The sequence below is a fragment of the Aotus nancymaae genome, unplaced genomic scaffold (assembly GCF_030222135.1).
Source record: "Aotus nancymaae isolate 86718 unplaced genomic scaffold, 86718_ANA_hifiasm-v0.15.2.pri h1tg000033l, whole genome shotgun sequence".
In the NCBI taxonomy this organism is placed as follows: domain Eukaryota; kingdom Metazoa; phylum Chordata; class Mammalia; order Primates; family Aotidae; genus Aotus; species Aotus nancymaae.
The window spans coordinates 60,769,985-60,791,399 of NW_026988447.1; the positions used below are offsets into that span (position 1 = coordinate 60,769,985).

General features: G+C 32.7%; 1 protein-coding gene across 3 annotated transcripts in view; it reads left to right on the forward strand.

The window, feature by feature from the left end:
- CXXC4 (CXXC finger protein 4) overlaps positions 1–19,629 on the forward strand; it is a 448,834-nt gene extending 429,205 nt beyond the window's left edge. For all 3 annotated transcript variants that reach the window (XM_064384048.1, XM_064384047.1, XM_064384049.1), the window contains one exon: positions 15,582–19,629. In XM_064384048.1, the coding sequence (XP_064240118.1) occupies positions 15,582–15,626 (45 nt within the window). In that variant the 3' untranslated portion in view covers positions 15,627–19,629. The remainder of the gene's footprint in view (positions 1–15,581) is intronic.
- Positions 19,630–21,415: the final 1,786 nt, after the last annotated feature.

The window sequence follows — 21,415 nt, forward strand, 5'->3', positions numbered from 1 at the left end:
TCTAAGCCATGTTTTAGATGGCAATTAGGAATAGTAAAATAAAGTAATTAAGATTCATTTATAAATTATGCTGTAAGAGTGCATAAAATTCAGCTATCATCAAACAAAATATAAGCAAGCAATCACAAAACATATAAGAACAAATTTAAAAATAAACTAGGTTTCTATTTAATCTGAGAAAAATGTTTGGATATTTTAAGAATGAAAAGTATAGTGATGAAAGTAATAAAAGTTGTGTGGCTTTTCAAGTTTTTAAAGAATTGGTTACTGAAGTATTTCTCTATATTTTGTTTAGTCTTGGCCGTCTACTTTTCTGAATTTATAGTTAAATTTTGCATAGTCAGACTTATAGATTGATAAATACAGAACAGTTTAATAAAATAGCCTGTAGCACTGAAAATTGAAAGGCGTGCAAAAAGGACAGGCATTTGATCCATATTTACTCCAGTTGGAACATTGTTTAACAAGTTCCAGACTCAAGATCCATGTTGGAGTGGAAACATTGTTGGAATATTCTGGATACAAAGTATCTTTCTGGACACGAAGTTAAACATTATACTATTTGAGTATTTCTCAGGCATAGGTTGAAAGTGTGCTTTTAAGAAAGTCTTCTAAAGTTGTTGGTGCTCTTAGAATTTACTGCTAAACCTCGATTGGTCAGACTGCCTGAATACACAGAAAACATTTTACTTTAATTTGCTCTGAAGAAGCTTGACAAAATATCCTACTGTTCAATAAATTTAATATGTGGATATGCTTTAATTCCTTAAATTTATTTTTACTCACATTACACAAAATACTAAAAATAAACTCTTGTATTTGTCATATAGAAATATCTAGTTAAAGTCATAAGTTAAATTCAAGATTTATTTAGAGCCCCATGTAAATATACAATTGGAGAAAGGACTAATTGTTTTATAGTTTCTCTTGTATTCCCAGATTAGTTTTTCAAAAGCAAAAATGAATTGAAAATAAAATCTTTAAATTTTGTTAGTAACAAGTAAAATTTTAGTCGCTGATTAAAACGTCAGATGATCTTAGCTGGGGAAGTAAGGCATTCTAGGAAACATTATCTTTGATAAAAACTTGTTTTTAAGAAAGTACATTTTTTTTGTAATCCATTTAAATTTTGAGAATTTTGTGCATGTGTAATTTTGTTCCTTCATTTGTGCTTCTGTGTTTCTGTCCTTTTTAAACATACTTTCAAATCTAGCATTTTGCTATTATCCTTAGGAGCTTCAAAATATTGGAGGAGGGGCATAAGGGTGATTTTATCCTTGAGTCGCATCTTGTTCCATCACATGCAAACACCTGTCCTGAAATTGAATTATTCTGTGGGGTAATCGAAAAGCCTCCCTGCATTCAGCATCATATGTTTTCTGTTGCTTATTGAGTTATGTTGCACCATACTTCAGATGCGACAGCCATTTAATAATGTTGAAGACTCAGCTCTGCAGGGGCTAAAAGGATCCCAGCAGGCTTGTTAACTTCTACTCTAAAACATTATGAGAAATATTTTTTCCTGTGTGGAACTTCTGGGCTTTCTCTAAATTTATTTTAAAAGCATAAGAATCTATAGCTAGGTATGAAATCAAGCCTGCTGAATTTCTTGTTTTCCTCTTTCTTAATCTTTAAACCATTTATTTCCCACTAATTTTTTTTTTTAACTAAAGAGATTGTGGCAAAGCAAGCAATTACTTTTTCAAATACCTCATATTCAAGTTGTATTTCTTCGGTTTATATAAAGCTAGACATAAATTATATTCAGGAAATATACTACTAAGCTCCTAGATTTTCATTTCTTTTTATTTGAAATCCGTGGTCCCTGTGGCCACACAGGTAAGAAATTGTGGAAAGAGCCACTAGTATCAAGTAACTTAACAGATGAACAGTGTTCTAGGTACATCATCATAACTTGTCTGAGCTTTATTTTCTCATCAATAAGATGAAGATAATATCAACCTATCTGATAACTTGTTAATATTATATGTAGGTTAATATTGTTGGCAAACTAAAAAATATATTTTTTATATTATAAAAATATAATTTCTCAGTCCAATTTTAAAACCATCAATAAAAATGGAGAATAAGGCATCCATATTTATAGATAACACAACAGTTTACTTATAGTTTTCAGACATTAAAGCCCAGATGTCTATTAATGATATGTGTGTTTTGCATATTTGTTTGAATTATCCATTTGACAAAGATACGGCTTGAGTTCACTCGAAAAGAGTAAATCTAATTAAACATGTTTCCTGGTTCCTATACTTGCGTTGTCTTAGGAAACTGAGCGTATTACCCAGTGAAGCCAGTCAATGTGGTGAGCCAATTTCAATTATTTAGTGCTCTTTCTCCTTTTTTTTTTTTAACCACAGACACGTCACCATTATTAATTTTTTTGTATTTTCATAGATGCATGTGTGTATGTTTCACATTACTAACCCAATACTTTTATTTGACTATTTCCAAGACACAGAGATATTCTAAATGTGAATTTGTGAGGTCAAGAGAATTATTGTAAAAAAGAAATGAACTCTAGTTGGAAGACATGTAACAAATATCGGAAAGTGAGTATATTTAACAAATTTGGAAAACTGGAAAATATACGCATATGAGTATCCATAGGAAATAAAACAGGCAGATATTCATTTTTACATAAAAAAATGAAGTAGCTATATGCAGTTGTTTGTTGTCTGTTTTTTACTAAAACAGACTATTTGTAAAAAATGAAGACAGTTATTAAGCAGTAATAGAAAAAGCTGGTGTTTTTCTGGGGGAGAATAGTGATAAGCCCTAAAAGATTTGTAATGTTGACCAAGAAAGATGAGAAAGGAGAAAGGAATACTTAAGCCAGAATGCAATGCAGTGTCTAGAAGGAACTTTGACAAAATGGAATATGAGTATATGCTTGCTTCGACAGTTACAAAAGCTTTTTAGAGGATGGAAAATATTTTTTTAAAGGGAAGATAACTTTTTTAATGACTTGACTCAATACTTTTGGTTTGAGAGTCAGAGCTGAGGCTTGAGAGGAGTGGCAGATGAATTAGAGATAAGGAAAAACAGATTGTGTTATAGCTGATGTTATTATTTTTACTTATGCATTTGAAACATTTGGTAGAATAATTCCAAAGTGTAACTAAAAGAGAATACTTCCAAGATGGGTGGAAAATGATATCCCATTTGTGTCTCTTCTGCATTAAAATTCATATTTTAGAAAACATTCTTGAGAAAGTAAAGTGTCAGACTATGGGAAAGACGGTGCTAAAAGTGCTGTTTTTTTGTTTTTTTTTTTCCCGAAGACTAAAAAACAGAAACAGAAAACCCCACACCAAACCACAACTGGATTATTAATAATACTGTAATGATAAAGATCAAGTAGGATGAGAAGAGAATGGGCTATATATTTGTAGATTAGGAAAAATTATGGATATTTCTGTCTATTTTAGCAAATCTGGAAAATGCCAGAGAAGATATATTATCTCAAAAATTTAGAGAATGAAACAACATTAAATACATTTTTAAGTGAAGACCATATAAATTTAATCGTGGAAATGGTGAGAACTAGTGTGCGAGTCAGTGGTAGAAAAATAACTATGCTTGGGAATAACTTCTCTATTGGCAAAGTTTTTTTTAAATAGATTAAATTAGATAAGTGATGATCTTAATGGAGTGAAGATAAGAAAAAAAGGATAAAATTAACAGTCATATGTAGGTGGATAAGAAGTGAGAACATGTGGAGTCTTCCATTAAACATGAAATATTTTGTCTGCTCTACCTTTAGTCCTTGAAAAACAAGAGGACATTGGCTTGTTTCCATCATAAGAGAAATACATTAGATCTTCTTTGTAACACTGCTGTATGTAGAGTTAAATTCATTATGAAGTGGCATGGTTTTTAGATTTTCTTCATGTGATTCTTTTCATGTGAATTTGTTTTTTTTATAGTATGAAGATGTGTTTATCAAACTGCAGGTGACAGTATGTTGGTGGTCCATGAAACAAATGTTTTGATTTACCATTATGAGTTTTTAGAAAGTAGATTAGAAGGCCGAGCATGGTGGCTCAGGCCTGTAATCCCAACACTTTGGGATGTTGAGGCAGGCGGATCACAAGTTCAGGAGATGGAGACCATTCTGGCCAACATGGTGAAACCCCATCTCTACTGAAAATACAAAAATTAGCTTTCTTGGTGGCACATGCCTACCCAGGAGGCTGAGGCAGTAGAATTGCTTGAACCCAGGAGGTGGAAGTTGCAATAAGCCGAGATCATGCCACTGCACTCCAGCTTGGTGACAGAGTGAAACTTCATTAAAAAAAAAAAAAGGGTATATTAGAATAGAACAGAACAGAAAATATATGAGTTTATCACTTGTAGTAATAGTAAGTATTGTTCAACTTCTGTTTCAGTTATGTACACTTTAAGAAATATATGTGTTTGGGTTGCTATGTAAAACGTATTTATAACTGGTTGCAGTCAAGTTTGAAAAACACTAATCTAGCAACACCAACATCACAACAAGTCGGTAGTGAGGAAAGAAATTGTATATGAACAATGTTAACAAGATATAGAGTAAAATTGAAATGTTTCTACAGATAATGTGCTTTTACTTATTCTAGGCAGGTCTACACCTATGCTGTCTGTTCATGAATATATGATATCAGTTAGCACATAGTAAACTCTTGATAAATTCCATTCAATTTAACAGATATTTAGGTGGAACTGTTATCTTCCAAGACTTGTTTAAGTTCTGTGGATACATACATACCATATATACCCATATATCTGTAAATGTGTATATACACACGTACATCTTGGCTTAAAGAACCCTAAATGCTCTTTATTTCTACTCTTTTTTTCAATACCCCTGTAATGCTCTAGCTCTAGGTCTTAGTCTTTCATCCAAGCTACTTAGTTCCATATATATATATATATATATATATATATATATATATATATATATGTTTTTTTTTTTTTTTTTCTTGAGACGGTGTCTTGGTCTACCCAGCCTGGAGTGCAGTGGCATGATCTCAGCTCACTGCAACCTTCACCTCCTGAGTTCAACCTATTCTCATGCCTCAGCCTCCTAAGTAGCTGGGATTATAGGAATGCACCATAATGCCTGGCTGATTTTTGTATTCTTTTGGTAAAAATGGGGTTTCACCATGTTGGCCAAGCTGGTCGCGAACTCCTGACCTCATGTGATCCACCTGCCTCAGCTTGTCACAGTGCTGAGGTTACAGGCATGAGCCACAGCGCCTGGCCTATTTATATTTTTAAATTTTTATAAAAATTTTAAAATTCCCTATTTATGTTTTTAATTTTAGTCCAAGAAATGGACAAATTGATACATTTAAAATAACATTGAAATTTTAGAAAATTCTGGAAGCAATCTCACACCTATTTAAAAGCCTTAGGATTGCTTGACTCATCCTTGGTTTAGTTCTCTACATCTAGATAAGTAATGCAGACTAATGTGATCTCTGCCTTGCTACCTTATGTGATTCTGTAGTATTATATTTTCTGTTTTATTTCAAGTCATATTTTGTAGAATGCTGGAAACCTTTATTTTACCTGAATAAGAGAAAAGATCATAGAAGAAAGAAAGAAGGGAGGGAAGAAAGGAAAAGGAAGGAAGGAAGGAAGGAAGGAAAACAAGGAAGAAAGGAAGGAAATTCAGGTTACAGGATTGCTGCTATTTAAGGAAAATCAGAAATAGCATATTGGCAAAAAGAAATGGCATACTTAAGGTCATCTTGAGTCTGGTTTAAATAAGAAATGAGAAACAATAGTTAATGTCTCAAAATGTATGGAAAGATGTCATGGGTCTGGGTTTAGGTCCACTAGAATCACTATGTATTGGATTTTTTTTTTTCTTTCCAATTTGGAAAAATTAGTTTTGGGAAAATTATGTTTTTGTTTTTTAAATAATTGAAAGTAATTCTCAAGTCTGCAAACTGCAATTAGAAATAGAAAACCCAAGATGGGAAAACTAATGATAGTGTTTAGGGAGCTCGAGGCTATCCAATCCCTATAATGAGCTGATGGTACAAAATACCAGTGTACATTTTAAATAATCATAAGGAGAATTGCTGAGAAAATACAGAATTGTGCATATAAAAAAGGCTACCGAAGAATGGTGGTGTGAAGGATATCAATCACTACATCTTATAAATCTTATGGTGAAAAACTAAGCTTATTATTTACTTTGCTTGTCAGTTGACTATCTAAATGTGGCTATGTTCTACTGAGTATATATACTTGTATACTTTGGATGGAACACATGATACTTATAGAAAAAGGAGTAGTTCATGAAAACTTCCTGAGGAGAAATTAGAATCTAAATACTTGACGGTTTGTTCTGGCACAAGAGCAAATGCCTACCATGATGTTATGGTAGTGGAAAATGCTTCATAGCATTTATCTTCTTGATGAGAGTAGATTAACCAAAGTATATTTCTAAACAATTAAGAAGCACGTAAAGACGTGATGAAAATTAAATTAGTTGTTGACTGTATGCTTTTTAATTTTATTGTTTTAAAAGAGAATTAAGAGAAAAGACCAAAAGTCAAAGTCAGAGTGTGAATTTGAGCATTCCATCTGATGGCAAATGAAAGGAAGGCATAGAGGGAGGGAGATGAGGAAAGGAAAGGAAAGGAAGGGAAGGAAAGAAGGAGAAAAAGGAGCAAGGGAGGGACGAGAAAACTACATGTTATTCTTAGAACTATAGTTTTAATCAAAGTACATTATTTTGGTGATAGCATCTTGTTGACTGAAATGTTTGGAATTAATGTTTTCTAAATTTTTCTCAGTAGTTAATAAGCATAAACATAAAACTCAGTGAATTTTACACTGAGTGTCCCAGTGGTTGGATGGTTCATAACAGATTCTGAGCCAAATGAAGTTCAGTGACTACATCCAAAATGCTACTTGACTTAGCCTAACAGGAACTTTTGTATTAAACTTATTTTCACTTTTATGTAATTAAGAAATTAATATTTCTCAAATCTCAGAACTATAGTAAAAGAGACGCAACATATGATTTGCTTATGGAGGTTAAGTGTAACTATTTTCGTATAAATTAAAGGATGTCCAAATCATAGCTTTGATAGGTTAAACATCACCTCTTAAGATTTTTTAAGTGACTTACCATTTTCTAATATTTTATATGAATATTTATGTTTCTCTTCAATAAAAAGTGATAAAGTTGATACAAATTCACTGACTGCTTTAAAGTTAACCAGATTTTCAAAATTGTCCAACCACTTGCTCTGGAAAAGGCTGCTCATTGTATTTCAATGGCTAATTCCCAATGAGCTCACCTAATGCTATATTGTTGCATTCAACAGGAATTACTTGAGAAGAAGTTGAATTGTGGAACTTTTACTCACACATATATATTCATATATATATATACACACACACACATATATTTAGTTTCTATAACCATATATATTTATATATATTGCCAATGAAATATGAACATATGAATATATATACATAAAATAATTAAGTCGTTCTTAAATGTATAGTATTGATTTTGTTAACCTAATTTTAACTTTTCAAGTCTTAATTTTACTTCTGATTTTCTTTCACATTCTCTCTTACACATAAGGTTAAATATATAAATTTTTTTTTTGTCATTAAAAAAATGTTTATTTTTAGGAGAATCATAGTTACAGTTAATCATAATGTAGGCTTCTTTTTTTTCACGTTTTTGTTTTAAATTTAAGGACAAAAGTCTGTGCTCTTAAGAAAAAAGCAGGACTACATTGTGGATGCACATCTGCGTAAGATTTGAAGTGGCTTTTAGTGGGAGTTTCAAAGTAATTTTCAAGACAGTTTGGCTGAAATACATCAATACAGATGTGGCTCAAATGCTATGATAGGTTCTCAGTTTATTTAAAACTCTATATTCTCTTAATGTCTTTTTTTAAAAAAAAGTTTTATGAATATGTTTTTAGTCAACTTTTTATTCATATCATTTATCTTTTTTTGTTGTTGTCATATGGAGGATATGAGGTCATTAAGACATGTAAAATTTCCCCTGTCAGGGCTGCTGCTGAAAACGGCATACCACATCTTTGCTTCCAAGTACCTTAATCTTCTGTTTGTATGTCTTAAATCTACTTTTGCTTTGTCTCTCTAACTTTTTGTGCCATAGTATCTCATTATTATTACTATTCCATTATTAAGACATTATTATGAAACCATTTGATAAACTTACCTTTGTCTTAACTGGTTTTCTTTCTTTTTTTTTTTAATAGAGATGGGGTTTCTCCATGTTGGTCAGGCTGGTCTCGAACTCCCAACCTCAGGTGATCCGCCCATCTCAGCCTCCCAAAGTGCTGGGATTGCAGGCGTGAGCCACCGCGCCCGGCTAAATTTTTAGTTGTTTGAACTATTTTCTTTCTTTTCTTTTCTTTTTCTTTTTCCTTCTTCTTTTTTTTTTTTTTTTTTTTGTTAACAGAATCTTGCTCTGTCACCCAGGCTGGAGTGCAGTGGTGCAGTCTTGGCTCACTGCAACCTTCACCTCCTGGGTTCATCTTAACTAGTTTTCTTCCTTTCATTCTTTGTTTTACTTTCAGACTAATTATTGTTTCTAATACTTAAATGCCTCCTCCAGATCAAGATCACTTCTGTGGAGCCCAGACCATTTTTAATAATTGTTGCATTGCATTTCCATCCTCACAACCTCATTTCGGGAACAAAATTAGTTTTAGGTAGCAGAAAGGCTGTACAAGTAATAGTAGCATAATTGTAATAGTTTACCGATAAATACCTTTTAAATTTGTGAATCATTGAAAGATTTTTCTCTTTCCGCTTACCATGGTACCCTCATACTGTAGTTTTTTTTTTATGTTTAAGAATATTTTAACCACTAAACTACCCATTTTTAATACACTAAATTTACTTATTTGTTAGAATGATATGGTTTGAAGTATTTTTACCAAAAATTTAACTGAATATAATCATACATACATAGCATTATCAAGAGACTTGATTAACTAAAGTAGTTACATTAGATCGATAGCCAAAAAGAGGTACATTTTCTGGTCACTTCTGGACCATTGTGAATTGTGATGTTAATCTATCTGTCATTTTTACCTTCTACCAACACACTCTCACCCTGTACATACATTCTCCTTTAAACAGCTGTTTTCCTGACAGTCTTTTCACCATATGGACTTGACATAGTACCTTTACAACATAATATATGAAGTCATCTTTCCATTTTCAGAAGGTAGCCAGGTTTACCTTCAAAAGTCATGCAGTCACAGTCTAAAATCATACCGTCACAGTGGTGATGGTGACTGTGGTGGTCGTAGTGTAGGGTGCAAGACAGAGCAACAGGAGCAACAATCAACATCAACGAAAAGGCCATCTCTAGTCCTCCATCAGTAATCAAAGAAATCTTGTTCATAAATATCAGTTTGGAAACCAAAATGTGGAATGTTCCTTATAATCATATTTAAAGCCTCCAAAAGTTATGTCATAAAAATTATCTAGTTACTTATTTGGTGCTTTCCCCATTTTAATTAGGGGTCTAATATTTCAGTTAGTGGTTGATGTTGAAAGTTGTTCATAGCTTATATTTGGATAATGGCCAAAATAAGGTGTGATTATACCAAAGACATACAGTTATATGATAAATGAATCTGTATTATGAGAAAAATTAATCTGCTATATATTACATATACATTACAGATTTATTACAAGAGAGCAGAAGAAAAAAGTAAGTGAGATACAATTTAAAAAGTGGAAACAGTATATACTTATATTACTCCAAATAAATTTAAATTTAGGTATTATTAATAAAATGTTGTTTTATTTCTAATAGTTGTAAATTGTTGGACTGTGTGGTTATCATTAACAGTTCTCTTATATTATTAGCCTATACTTTACCAGTATAGGTAACTCTATTATAGGTACTAGACTATAGTATGATAATACATTTTAGAAATGTATTATTATTTATAAATTTGTATGTATTATTTCTAAATTTCTAAAATATGTTATTCTAGACTATAGTATTATTTATAAATGGAATATAGAACAATCTTTCCGCTAAAAACTTGTTGGTGAGGTACTCACCTTTGCTAGGTATTATTTTATATCATAAGTATTTATTCAAAGATTTGTATTACTATATATTAATTTTTGTTAATCCGTTTGTTCACATTCACAATACAGTGTATATAATACAATTTCCCATTTCTCCAAGTAGATTTTGAAATTTTGTCAGTAAAATAATCCTGAACCTATATAGAACAATGTTTTAGATTCTTCATGAATCAAATCAGAAAAAGGGTACTTTTTTTCGCCATAGGGAACCTTCTTGCATTTGTTCATCCAGAAATTTCTAAAGTTTGAAAATTTTATATGTAGCCATAAACAAAACATATATAATCAAATAACTTAAAGCAAACACTGGGTCCTATTATTATCTTTTGTCATATTTTTTCACATACATTCTACTGCAAAATTTCAGTGCTTCATTAAGGTCTTTGCATTCTAGTATAAAATGATAGGCTTGAATACAGTGAGAGTTTCCAATATCAAGGCCTTAGATGCCAAGGAGTCTAAGAAACTTATAGTGGTACTTTTCATAGTGAAAACAGTATTTCAAAAGATTATACAATAGGTGGTATTAGCTAAGTGCGGCCTGAAATTACTTTAAGTTTGGTTGGGAAAAAAGTATGCTTCACATTATATGGGAATCATAAAATAATTCTATGACTTTTGTTTCCATAGTTAATAATAAATGGGAAAACAAGAAATTATTTTTTGATTAGTGTAGAAATAATGGTACCCCAGATAGTGACCTCCAGTTGGAAATCATGAGAGCCATCTTGTTTCACAGTAGAAGTTTGAAGGCCTCAGAGAGTCACTGAAATTTTTAGATTATAAAGTATATGAATAAATATTGGGAAGATATATTTAACTTAGTTATAGACATTTCTAGTGTCATAATCATGATCTCAATTTAAAATTGTATGTATTTAAGGTGAATTTCAGCATCAAAAGTTATCATTAATTTCCTCTTTGAAACCTCAGGTCTGACATTATTGGAAGTGATTTGTGTTAAGTGCAATTTTGTAAATACTGCTACATTTTACGTCCTATACCTAAATATAAATGGCCAATCCACATATCCTCATATGTACAGAGTTAGAGATGCCCCATTTTCAGCTTTTAGGAGCTGATGTTTTATTAGACTTGACGTATTTTTGCCAAGCATATGTAGATGTATCCTTCACCTGAAGATACCACTTTCCATGTGACTGCTTAGCAGGTATGAAAAGAAAAACATGAGGTTGGGCGCAGTGGCTCACACCTGTAATCCCAGCACTTTAGGAGGCTGAAGTGGGTGGATCATGAAGTCAGGAGTTCAAGACTAGCCTGGCCAACATGGTGAAACTCCGTCTCTACTGAAAATACAAAAGTTAGCTGGGTGTGGTGGTGGGCACCTGTAGTCCCAGCTACTCAGGAGTTGAGGCAGGAGATTTGCTTGAACCCAGGAGGAGGGGGTGACAGTGAGCTGAGATCATGCCACTGCACTCCAGCCTGGGTGACAGAGGGAGACTCCATCTCAAAAAAAATGGCAAAAGAAAGGAAGAAAAGAAAGAAAAAGAAAAGAGAAACATGCCAAAATTCTTAAGTTGAAAGCTTTTAGAATTCTTTATTATTTTAGGTTGTTTAACTCTTCACTGCTGAATTAATGAAAATCGAACTGAAATATGTATCTGCTAGGAACATTACTAATTTTGAAATTTATTTTTAAAAGTAAATATAAAATGTTCTTGGATAATATCATTCTTTTATTCAAGGAAATTCCCTTATTTTTAAATGTAACTTAGGGGAGAAACAGAAGACTCCTTTAGACTTGAAGGTAGTATTATACCTGGCTTGTGTAGGGACGAATTCTCTGGAACACTGTGCTTTACAGCAGTACTGGAAGGAGAGCTGGGGCTGCAGCTTTCTCCACAGGCCTCCTGGAAGCAAGGCGGCTGTTTGTCAGTGTTTGCACCTGCATGAACAGTGAAGGCTGCCCTAAACAATGCTGATCAACTCAATTCTATTCTTTACCTCCCCACCCCCTTCTCTTCCAGGGGTATCTGGCTTTCCTGTCACTCAGGATAAAGATCCCCTGCAAGCATCACTGAGATTCAGAAAGCCACTGTAATCTCATCAAGAGGGTGAATCCCTAGCTGGGACTTTCGAGTTTATATAACCTGAAGGTAGCCAGTCAGGGTTAATCCCCAACACTGGTGTGCTGAGTATCCCACACCATTTAAAATAAAAGTCCTCTTACAAGGATGACCTCATTAGTTGACAGAACAAAACAAAAATGTGTCCCCAAATTAGGACAAACTTAATTAGAAACCCGTAGTTTAACTCAGTATTTTATCTATGAAAAGATTGTTGCTTCACCCAGCTTGTCTGAAACAAACTCAGTCAGTCCTAAAGAACATTTTCATTGTTCCTGATGAAAATTGGGCAGGAGATTGGATAGACATCTGTTTTGTGTAGGCTACAGGACACTGAAGAATTTTGACACTTTTTCAATCCTGAAATACAGCTGTCAGAGAAACCTTACTACAAAGTTCTGGTGTGTGCCTTGATTATTTTTCTAATTACTGCACCAGTAGTTTTCCTAATTTTTCTCACATATGTTATTTGGTGATTTGCCAACTAATCATTTTTAAGCTGCTTGATCTCAAGGATCTTAATATAAGGAAGAAATAATTTTTAAAAGAGGCTTCCCTGCTTACCTTCTCACTTCTTCTGCAGTAAACTGTCCATATTCTTACATCTGGGGATGCGTACTGGTCTCGGTGTATGCGTAGTGATATCACAATGCACAGTAATATCAAGTACGTGTAGAAAACCTCTGCTCTGCTCTTCTCATGTTTGCATTATTTAATTAACTTTTACTGCTAATAGGTATTGAGAAATGATGATCTTTTTTTCTCACAACAATGACCTTTGATCCTAAGTGGCATTTTATAAGCTTGCTTTTTCTAAATGTGACACATAAAATTGAGTAGCTGAAAGGGGCACAGGAAGAGCAAAAAATTGGAAAAGAGATTTAAAAGTATATCTAAGACATAAGGACTTCATCTCATTTAAAAAATGTACTCCATATATTTTTGCTGTTTATCTTCGTAAACATATATGTTTATCAAGATACAAGATTACATAAGTATATATTTATAATCTCGTTTCCAGTTGGCATCTGAGAGTAAGTTGGCATCTCTGTGTCATACATATACACATAAATGTGAATATATATGAATATATATGCACATGTTTATTTTTCATATGTGAATCTGTAACCATAGATCTATAATTGTATGAATATGCTTGGATCTAACTTATCTCGTTAGAAATGACTACATTTATATAAGTGTGCATACTTATATAAAATTTATTCTTAGTTGGCATCAGCCAGTAAGTTAGCATCTGGTATAAACTTTTAAGTTTTCATTTATTGCTTATGTGTGTGTATAAAGCATGAATATTAGAATGGGCATGTTCTATTTCATATTACTTCATATAGCTTCTTAATAATGATTAATGTAATCAAAGCATGTAATTACTACATTTATTCAAAGTTAACTTTAGAAAATAGTAAAGGGGTTTTTCTCACCAACTAACTGAATCAAATGATAGCGATTCAGGTATGCATAGTGAGCTGGAAAGGAGAAATCCATGAAACTCTCAGGAGTAAGGCATAACATGTTACTAAGATCAGTAAAATTTCCATGAGAATAGTGAATTTTTTGTTTAGAAAACACTGCACGGGTAGATTTTGTTCTGTATCTGTATATGCAAACTTAAGAGTAGGAAGATAGTCATTTATCAATGATTTGTTTTTAATACAGTCATTTTGAAATTTATTGTGTTGGTTGTGACGACAATCTTTTAAAAAGTTATTTTAGTACAAATAGTGAAAAGCAGGTTTGCTTTCCAAAATACTTATTTATTTTATTGATTTCTAATTGACATCCTAATCAACACATATTATAGATGACATAATTACAATAGGATAATGTCAACCAACTAACACATGTGAGAAAGTAAATAAAAGCTAACCTCAATTATTAGAGGGTTTTTAGTAGAATTTTGTATTTATTTTCTGAAATACAAAATTCAGATGCTATTAACAATGTTTTAAGATGCATTACAAGGAATGTGTGTGTATGTATGTGTTCATGTTTTTGTTTACCTAGTAAATATATTGGCAACTTACATTCAACACATCAATTTATAGACTTATTTATTCTTAGCAGCCATCTTACATTTCATACAGGCTCGCTGGGCTGGTCTAAGGAATGAAATCAACTTTCTTTTACAGGAGAATCTATCCTTAGTTTGTTGTTTCTTGCATATCTTCACTGTATATTCATGTGATTGTTTTATTGTATACCATTAGAATACATTTTAAAGAAGGAAACAGCATGAGGAATTATTGGATGTTAATGTACATAGAAAATTCAAGCTTAACTACCATTTACCTAACAAGCAAAATTCCTAGTAACTATGAGTTTTTTGTTAAGAGGATTGCTTATACTTTGGTGCTAGCTTGATATTTCTTCGGAGACACCATTGACAGTATGTTTACAATTCAATAGGGTAGTTATGCTTGATTGAATATCATTGGTTAGTATCAATTTGCTTTATATATATATTAATTTGTTGAAAATACAAACTCACTTTGAAAGTGTTTTTTTATCATTATAGTTCTCATTAGACTATAAAATACATTTAGAATTTAATAATTGATAAGTGTTGCAGGTAATATTGATATTTGCTATTATCCTGTCATTTAAGAAAATCTTCAGAATAAATTACTTAACTGAATTCTGAACATCAGCTTTACGTAGATTGAATATGTATATGTATATGTATATTGTGATTTTTGTACATGAAACAGTGGCCTAAATTTCAGTTTCTGTTTTTGGTTGCATTTTTGTTAGGGTGGTTGGAGGCAGAGTAATTCAACCGTAGTCATTTTAACTGCATAGAATGCTTATATGTCTCACTCACGTTTAAGACCATGTGCATAGCTGATTGTGTCTTTTGAAACAAATATCATGAGAAATGACTAATGTAGAAAGCTAACCAGTAAAAGTGAATCCTTTCTTTTTTCATGATATGATTTTGCCTTCTGTGTTATCCTGACAGTAAGATGATCCACTCAAAATGATATAGGCATTCTGCAAGGCAGATACAGATTTTAAGTACCTGTGCTGACTGGTCTTCCTAATATTGGTTAAGAGATTGAACTTTCCCTTTATTCTGCTTCCTATATGTGTTTCAGGCTGCATTTCCTATGTTTTTAAACCAATGTGTTTTAATCAGTATATTCAGCAAGTTAGTATTAAATTCAATATTCTAACTATTGTCATGTTCTAAGATTGAGCACTTTTTCTTTTTATTAAATGTTGAAATATACAAGTCATTATGTTGTATATTGGTAACTAAAAATATTGCTAAAGTGTAAAGGAGAAAAATCTAATTTTATATTGGCATAGAAAGAAAGCTTAACTTGTTTTCTTGCTCTTTTTTTATAGAGAACACCTGTTCCCAGCGCTGAAGCATTCCGATGGTTCTTTTAAAGCAGTAGTATATCTTATTTTCAAGGCATTTGGAAATGAAGGGCAAACTAATGTCTTGTTTTAAGAAACTGCTTAGTCCACCACTGAAGAAAATATCCAGAAATTATTTTCATTTTATGTTATAGGGGTTTCTTCAAAAAAAAAAAAAAAAACAGGAAAAGAAAAGAAAAAAGACATAAAAATAATGTGGGAGCTTGGAGAATTGGCCAGTCTATTTACTTTCAATACACTGATTCTTTCTTTGATGTAATTTAGCTATACTAGTGAAGTTGTTGTCTATTTTGAAAGTGGCTATAAAAAATAAGTTTGGGTAAACCCCTGCTGTAAAATCATGTATCTTTGCAAAGTACATATCTATACTTCATTTTCAAATATATGTGTTTCAGTACTGTAAACTGTACAGATAGCAGCTTGTATTTTGTGTGTTTAGACACAAGGAGACAATCATGTCTGAGCATCTATGGAGATTAACAGTTTGTACACAACAGTATGGTTCTGCAAGTTAAATCTGGAGCAATAAATTTTAGCTTTAACTATTTTTTGCCAGTTGTTTCTAGAAGCAGCAACAGCACTGGCACCGTTTTGCCATGCATCTTTCCATAGAGACTTGATGCCAAGATTTATAAGACTAAAAGATTATGATGCATCCACCAATTACCTTCAGTTGTATTGTTGTAAGAGGGGAAGATGTTATGAAAGTTTCAATTAATCTTTTGAGCACTATATTAGAGTAGTGGTTATGCACTTGCATTGCTTACAAACGAGCTGTACAGAAGGGTATACCTCCCAAATACTTAGTGTAGTTGACTTGTCTTGGGTTGCACTGTAAGGCGGAGTACTCAGAGTAGTTGGAAAATGCAGAATCAGTTGTATAATTTTTTTTAAGAAAAGTGTTTTCTAGGCTAAAGGATAAAGGATCATATCTTAGGAGGAAAAAATCCATAACTGACTTTTTTCCCCAGCCCAACATGGGCTGTATACATTTTATTGTTTCTTAAATTTTTTCTTCTTTTTTCTGTAGGAAAAAAACTGAATGAAAACTACCCCAGTGTTTTAATTTAAATGGGTAGTTTTGACACTTGAATACGTTGAAGGCTTCTGCCTTGAGGCATGGCTTGATATATTTTTAATTTACAAAGAAGTAAACACATTCATAAAAGTGAAGCATTTTATCTCTTTTTCTTTTCTTTTCTCATAGCCACCCGGTTGGATTAGTGGTCTCCCCTAGTCCCTCAGTAAAATGCTCCATTGCCGCCATTTCCATTCTTGTTACTTGATGCTTTCATTCCCGAGAAGGCAGGGCTATGGTCTGCGGAATTTCACAAATGCAAGTCATACGCCTTCCCCCACCACCTGCACACAAAGGATCTAATGCTTCATAAACCTGTGCTACCGTTTCATGTAGAATTGAATTTTCTTATCATAGTCAGAGTTCTTAAGGCCATCCCATCAGGACAAATATTTACATTTCATTTTGTTTTTTGTTTGTCCCAGTTATAAAGACTATTTTCAGTTTCAGGAGTAGAATAGGGTTTACCAAAAATCATAGAGTATCAAAGTTGCCATGTTACTGCAACTTTTTGTTCTTTTTCCACTAGCCCATTGTTTTAACCCTCTACGTCCATTAGCTTGCTGAAAAATGTTAGCAAAGTAAATCACGAGAAGAAAGATAATTTGAGAAGAGAAAGGGTAATGGTACAATGGAAGAGGCTGTAAAGATTAGGAAAGACTAGCAGGTGAATATTTAAAAAAATTTAGTTGTAGCTTTGAATGGGATATGATAAGACATAAAAGATTTTTAAAAAGCAGAAAGAGTGTTTCATGGTGAGACTACTGGGGGAGGGTGGACAAAGCATGCACACATGCCAATGTGAAAATCAAGTGTGACTTACCTCACCTAGAGTATGAACACGTGGTCCACAGTTATGGTCAACAAGCGTTTTCAAGAACAACTCATGATGTGTTACACCCATCCATGTTTAGAGATAAGAATTTAATGATTACAAGCTAAAATGTGCTGTATACTGTATTCATTTTGAGATAGCTTTTTACTTGATGTATATTTCTTTGAGGGTTTCTAGCTAGAGTTTCAGCTTCTGCTGTGGGACCAATGAGAGCTGTATGAGTTGTTTTCTTTTTTTTTTTTTATTTTTCCATTATTTTATTTTCTTTTTGTTTACCAATTTGCTAATTAATTACAAGTAAGTGAAAACTTACTTTCACACTTGAATGATAAACTTGCCTTGCTTTTTGGAAAATGATGAGATGATTGTTATTACAGAAGTGAAACAAACTTCTATTCAGGCTATATTAGACACACAATAACATAAAGATCTCATAGCAGTGTACTGAGAGTCTAAAATACATTCTAGTATTGCATGTCTTGGTGTGCTTTTATTTGTTTGCTTTTTAAAAGAACTAATGAATCTGTATATTGTAAACTGTGGTGTTTTACATGTCAATTCATTTTTTTAATGAAAGAAAATTTGTTGATTACTGAAATGAAAAAAGTGTAGCTTTTCATTAATTCTCTTATGTTTTTTATTCTTGATATTGTTGTTTTATACCACCCACTTTTTAATGTTTTTGGTTAAACTCCATTTATACAATGTTGGGTGCATATAAAGTTCTCATTGGTGATGTTGAAGAAAGATATGATTCTTCTGACCTTTCTCTAGTTTTCTTCTTCACATGTCCATGTACTGAGAACTTGTAAAGCTTATCATTATAACCCTAAGGCAGTGACTTGAAGGTTTACATTTTTCATGATTCTAAAATACCAATGAAATGTAACTTAAAAAAATTCCTCACTGTATGTTTCATTATTCAGTGTCAAGAAAATTCAGAATGTAGATTGTGTGGACAACTCTACACAACTTAATAATTATATCTCAGATAAACTGAATAAAAAACTTTGTAAGAGTGGTCTACGCACACAGGATCTTGTCCTCCCTAGGTGTGGATAGAGAGATGCCATAATCGCCAGCATTTGGGGAGAGCATGGAAAATACTTGAGGCGTCGGTACATAGTGCAGTGAGCCAATTTCCTTTTCAGTTGTCACTCAGCACCCTAACATCGCCATGAACATCACTAATGCAAACCTCTTTCTAGGCCTTCAGACCAAAGTGGCTTTCTCATGGATTCTGCCTGTCTGTCTACAAGTGGAGAAATGTATCCATCCTCGGGAGAGAAAATAGTAATAGTCTTCCCCCACTGTAGGAGTATATAAAAATGTCTCCTGGTTGCTTAATTCCCAACACTCAGTTTCCTTCTTCTAAACACATTTATCGGGAGCGAGAGATGGTGGGCTTACTAGGAATTAATATTAAGCAATCACTAAAAGAAAGGAATATTTCCTTCCTTTCATTCAGAAACCCTGACATGTAAGTTGTGCAATTAATACTAAAGCATATAAAGTCTTTAAGCTGATAAGTATCTGTAATCAAATAATGAAAAAAGGAAAGCAGTCAAATGAGCACACTATTCAGGGTCAAATACATTCAGCAAAAAGCCGTAGTGGGTCTTTGATCATGGTTAGATTCACAGTGATATCGAACAGTTGGTTCTCATGTAACAGCTAAATGTTTCAGATTTTTTTATATTAAATTTGGCATTTCACACTGAGATCTGTATTCCTCGTGAATAAAAGACAGCTACTATATTAGGAGGGATTCCATTTTCACAATTGCAAAACAGTATTTCAGGAACATGGGCCACACAATGTACTCCTTCCACAGTGTTCTCCTCTTCTGAACTGTGCAGTTATCTATTAAATTTTCTAATAGATATTTGTGTAAGGTGTATGTATGCTTGTGCAATTATTTAAAAAGCGGTTTTGGAAAACAGTGTATTTATTAAAGAAAATCACTTATGGGGCATGTACAAAACTGTAAAAAAAAAAAAAAAAGTAAAAAAAAATCACATTCAATTTGCCCAGTAAAGTTGTTTTTGTGAAATTTCTGTGTTGTTGAATAAAGGACTTTAGTATTCAAAATACCTCTATTTTTCCATGATAAATTTTTATTTGTGGGATTTTGAACAATAAGCATATGATCATAAAAATTTAATTTTGTTTATGATAAAAAACTTTATAATTCTACACTTGCCCTTGTGTCAGCAGAATGAGTGCTTTGTGTGAATCTTTCATAAAATAGTCTAGTGATGTTTTTTTTCTCCTCATATATTTTTTCTCATATACTGAAAGAAAAGAAAAAAGAGCATGATTCCATATCCATTTCTAGAGAATGTATTTTTGTTGAAAACTCAAAAGGTCTAAATAGAGGAAGAACTGAACGCACCCAAACATTTCTCTTTCCTTCTGCATCATAAGTGTGCCAGGAGAAAATATCTCATGAATTTTTTTTTTTTTTTTTTTTTTTTTTTTGCCATGAATGAAAAATCTTGGTGATGCTACTTGAAAGCATTAATGTGCATGAAGAAATTTGAAACACTGGAATTCTGTCTTCAGCCACTGTCAGCAATACTCTGAGATGAAATTTTTATTGTGTTACTTTTTTATTATGGAACCCTGTGGTCCACTCAGGTTACTCATTGGTTGGTAGTGAATGTGCTTAACGCTTATTTCACTGCTTCTCAGTACAAGGTCCAATGTTTTTGATGCCTTATAAACTACACAAAAAAGTAGAACATGGTTTAGTATCTTGGAAATCTTTAATATGATTTCAAACACAGAACTTCATACAATTAAAAGGGTTCATGTATATAGAATATAACATCATATTAGAATATTTTTATACATTTATTAAACATTAGCATGTGTTCTGTTAGGATATCAAAAATATAAAATAGCACTAAGGCAACAGAATTGGAATATATATGGTGAGAAAAAATAATTAGGTAATTTTTATTATGTGAGTTTCTGAACACTCAGTAATTTTCAGGTAAGTCACTGTGCTGCTTTATCATAGTTTGGTATAAGCGAGAACAATGTGGCAAATAGATTTAAATGGATTTTCAAAGTAATACTTGTTTTTTAATTGAAATAATCAAGGATACAAATACTTGGATGTTCATATGTAATGATAAAAGAATAATATTTCAAGAGAGTTTGAATAAACCAAAAAGGCAAGTGGGGCAGGGAGTATCTATAACTTATCTAGATATTGAGTCTGATATTCATATGGACTTCGCACAAACATGTATTTTTTCAAGTGTGTTTTGTTTACTTGTAAAAGTTGTTTTTGTTTCTGCATTTTCTACAAAAGCTGCTGTCCATTTATTTCTACTCTTTTCTTCTTCTTTTTTTTTTTTTTGAGATGGAATTTCACTCTTGTTACCCAGGCTGGAGTACAATGGCATGATCTCGGCTCACTGCAACCTCCGTGCCCTGGGTTCAAGTGATTCTCCTGCCTTAGCCTCCCGATAGCTGGGAATACAGGCAGTCACCACCACACGTGGCTAATTTTTTGTATTTGTGTAGAGATAGGGTTTCACCATGTTGGCCAGGCTGGTTTCAAACTCCTGACCTCAGGTGATCCACCTGCCTCAGCCTCCCAAAGTGCTGGGATTACAGGCATGAGCCACTGCGCCTGGCCTTTCTTTTCCTTTTTTAACTTTTATTTTAATTTCAGAGGTACATGTGCAGTCTTTGTTACATAGATAAACTTCGGTCATGGGGGTTTGTTGTATAGATTATTTCATCAACTATAACTATTTCATCAAAATAACTAATAGGTAAGCCTAGTACCCATTAGTTATTTTTCCTTCTCCTCTCCCTCCTCCCACCCTCCATCCCCTGAAAGGCCCTAGTGTTTGTTGTTCTCCTCTA